This window comes from Fukomys damarensis, unplaced genomic scaffold (genome assembly GCF_012274545.1).
Source record: "Fukomys damarensis isolate Sample0158 unplaced genomic scaffold, DMR_v1.0_HiC HiC_scaffold_19, whole genome shotgun sequence".
Lineage (NCBI taxonomy): Eukaryota > Metazoa > Chordata > Mammalia > Rodentia > Bathyergidae > Fukomys > Fukomys damarensis.
In genome coordinates, this window is record NW_022900931.1 from 65,416,221 (window position 1) to 65,419,130 (window position 2,910).

General features: G+C 58.4%; 1 protein-coding gene across 1 annotated transcript in view; it reads left to right on the forward strand.

Moving 5' to 3' along the window:
• Positions 1-2,910, forward strand: part of Myh14 (myosin heavy chain 14) — a gene marked incomplete at its 3' end in the record, with an annotated part of 49,559 nt that overhangs the window by 28,128 nt on the left and 18,521 nt on the right. The window contains 3 exon segments of the mRNA XM_033766024.1: positions 273-562; positions 2,010-2,147; positions 2,749-2,889. Coding sequence (XP_033621915.1) covers positions 273-562; positions 2,010-2,147; positions 2,749-2,889 — 569 coding nt within the window.

Sequence of the window (2,910 nt, forward strand, 5' to 3'; positions counted from 1 at the left end):
CGGGGCCAGCAGAGGGGCGGATCTCCGGTGGGCCTATGGGATAGGGAGACGCTTTTGTGGGCGGGGCCTAGAGGAGCCTAGCTGCAAGGGGTAAGGGGCGAAGCGGGACGTGGGGGGTGTGGCGAAGTCCCAAGGTAAAGACATTTTTCTGAATTATTTTGATTAGATTTCTAGACATAGGAGCATTAAATGCGATGGGAGATTGGGTTTTCTGGAGGATGGTGTCCAGGTGGGAGGGGATTAGACCGGAGCATACCGGGTGCTGGGGGGAGAAGGAGCCAGGGCAGAGACCCTCCGACCGAGGACAGCCAACCCGAGCGTCGCCCGCTGACCTTGCCCTCCGGCCGCCCTGCAGCTGGAGGAGGAGCGCGCCCGCTTGGCCGAGCAGTTGCGTGCAGAGGCCGAGCTGTGTGCGGAGGCTGAGGAGACTCGCGGACGGCTAGCAAGCCGCAAGCAGGAGCTGGAGCTGGTGGTGACCGAGATGGAGGCCCGCATGGGCGAAGAGGAGGAGAGCAGCCGCCAGCTGCAGGCCGAGAAGAGGCGGCTGCAGCTGCACATCCAGGTGCGGCCAAGCCCCTTTTGGGCATGAATTTACACAAAACCTAGCTAGCTGTAAGTGATTTAAGAACTTTTTTTTTAGTTCAAATACTGACTCTAAAATGTGTCAGCTTCAGGTATGGCTGGATCCAGGGGTTCAAGGGAGGTCTGCAGTCTTGGCCACTCTGTCCCCTGGCTCCATCTACCTTTCTGCTGCTGTATCCTCAGCCAGGCTGTCCAGCCGTGGTTCCTCTACAAAATCTAGTGTGTGTTTTACACTTAAAGCGCATCTCAATATCAGATGCTGGGTTTTCTTGGAATTATTTTATCTTTATTTCTAGTTCATATCTGCAGTTTAGAAACTAGCTTCACAGCCAGGCTTGGTGGCGTACATCTAAACCTCTCCCACTCTGGGAGGTTGAGGCAGGAGGATGGCAAGTTTGAGCTCAGTTTAAATAACTCGGTAAGACCCTGTCTCAAAATTTAAAAAAAAATAAAATAAAGAGCTGGGGATGTCACTCAGTGGGGAGGCCGTGAGTATAACCCATTAATACACACACACACACACAATTCACATTCTCAACATTTTCAAGTTGTCCCACACTTACTTCAAAGTTTTTCAGTGATTATCTAGTCTTAAATTTTAAATACATAAAGTAAAAGACAAAACTTGGTTCTTCAGTCACACTGACCAGGTGGCAAGAGCTCCGTGGCATTCGGCCCCGTGGGTGAGGGGGAACCAACCGTGCCTTGGGCTGTGGAGATGGGGGAACAGGTGGCCCCTGATGGATGAGAAAGACCACAGCTCATCAAGTACAAACAGCGTGAGGGACACGCGAGGGCCCACAGAGGCGCCCACAGGCCTGGCGTGAGCAGTGGGGCTGGGATAGGCTGGGCAGGAACCGGAGGCAGACGTGACCTGGTGTCGGGGGGAGATGCGGTGTCCTGTGTGATTCCGCGCTCGGGCAGGGACTGGATCCTGACTCTCAGGGCTCACCGGGTCCTCACCGGGTCCCAGTCAGGAGGGGTCCGCAGCTTGGGACCTCATCTGAGGTTGGGCCACCTGGGGCCTCCCACACTTACCAGATGTCAAGGCCGCACATGTCGCTGAGTCCTAACTTCCGCTCTGCGCTGCCTGACGTAGCAGTCCCTTCCTGCCTGTGAGCTGCTCACTGTATTTACCATGAGTCATCTGCACGCCCCCTAAACACACAGAGGGGTGTCACCCCAGGATGGGGACTTCTCTCCGTCCTCAGGGCCTCAGGGTCTAGAGCAGTGCCTGGTACACAGGAGGCACTCAAGAAATGATCACTTAGGCGCCAAGTGAAAAGGGGGACCGGTCACACCTGGCACCCCCAGTCCCACCCAGGGAAGGGACCTACCAGGCCACCAGCCCTGGAGCCTGTGCCCCCCACATCCTCCCCAGCATGCCCGGCCCCTACCTGAGCCCCTCCTCCCTGCTCCTGCCGCAGGAGCTGGAGACCCACCTGGAGGCCGAGGAGGGGGCGCGGCAGAAACTCCAGATGGAGCAGGTGACAACTGAGGCAAAGCTGAAGAAGTTCGAGGAGGACCTGCTGCTCCTGGAGGACCGGAACGCCAGGCTGGGCAAGGTGGGCCTGGGGCTTTGGAGGGGCGGGAAGAGCCTCGATGTGAACTGGGTGCATGTAGGGGAGCAACACCCAGAAGCCAACAGAGACACGCCAGACAGCCACCAAGGAAACGGGCGGAGCGTGAGCAGGCATCCGCCTCACAGAGGAGGCTGAGGCAGGAGCATCCCGAGGTTAAGCACAGCCTGGGCAGTTTAGCCTCTTCGTCTCAAAACAGTTTGTACAAGAGCCCGCGATGGGGCTGGGGATTTAGCTCAGTGGTGCCGCCGCCTGCCTCACAAGAGCAAGGTCCAGAGTTCGATCCCCGGTACCAAACAAAGCCAGCAGTGTAGCTCAGTGCAAAGGCCCTGGGTTCATGTAAAATATATACATATGCAGGGTGTGGCAGCACACACGCCTGTAAGCCCAGCACTAGGGGAGACGGGCGGTGTCAGAAGTTAGCCTCTGTGCAGAGGGGCTCCGTGGATCGCAGGGCCCCAGGGCGTGGGAGTGGCAGCAGGGTTAGGGTTAAGGTGCTGGGGACACAGCTGAAGGGCGGAGAAGCCACGGGAGGTTGGCACCGCTCCTGCCCGGCGCCTCACCGCCCTCGCGTCCATCACCCCAGGAGCGGCGGCTGTTGGAGGAGCGCCTGGCCGAGTTCTCCTCCCAGGCGGCGGAGGAGGAGGAGAAGATCAAGAGCCTCAGCAAGCTGCGGCTCAAATACGAAGCCACCATCGCGGACATGGAGGGTGAGCGGCACCCAGGCGTCCGGGCCTGAGCGAGCTGG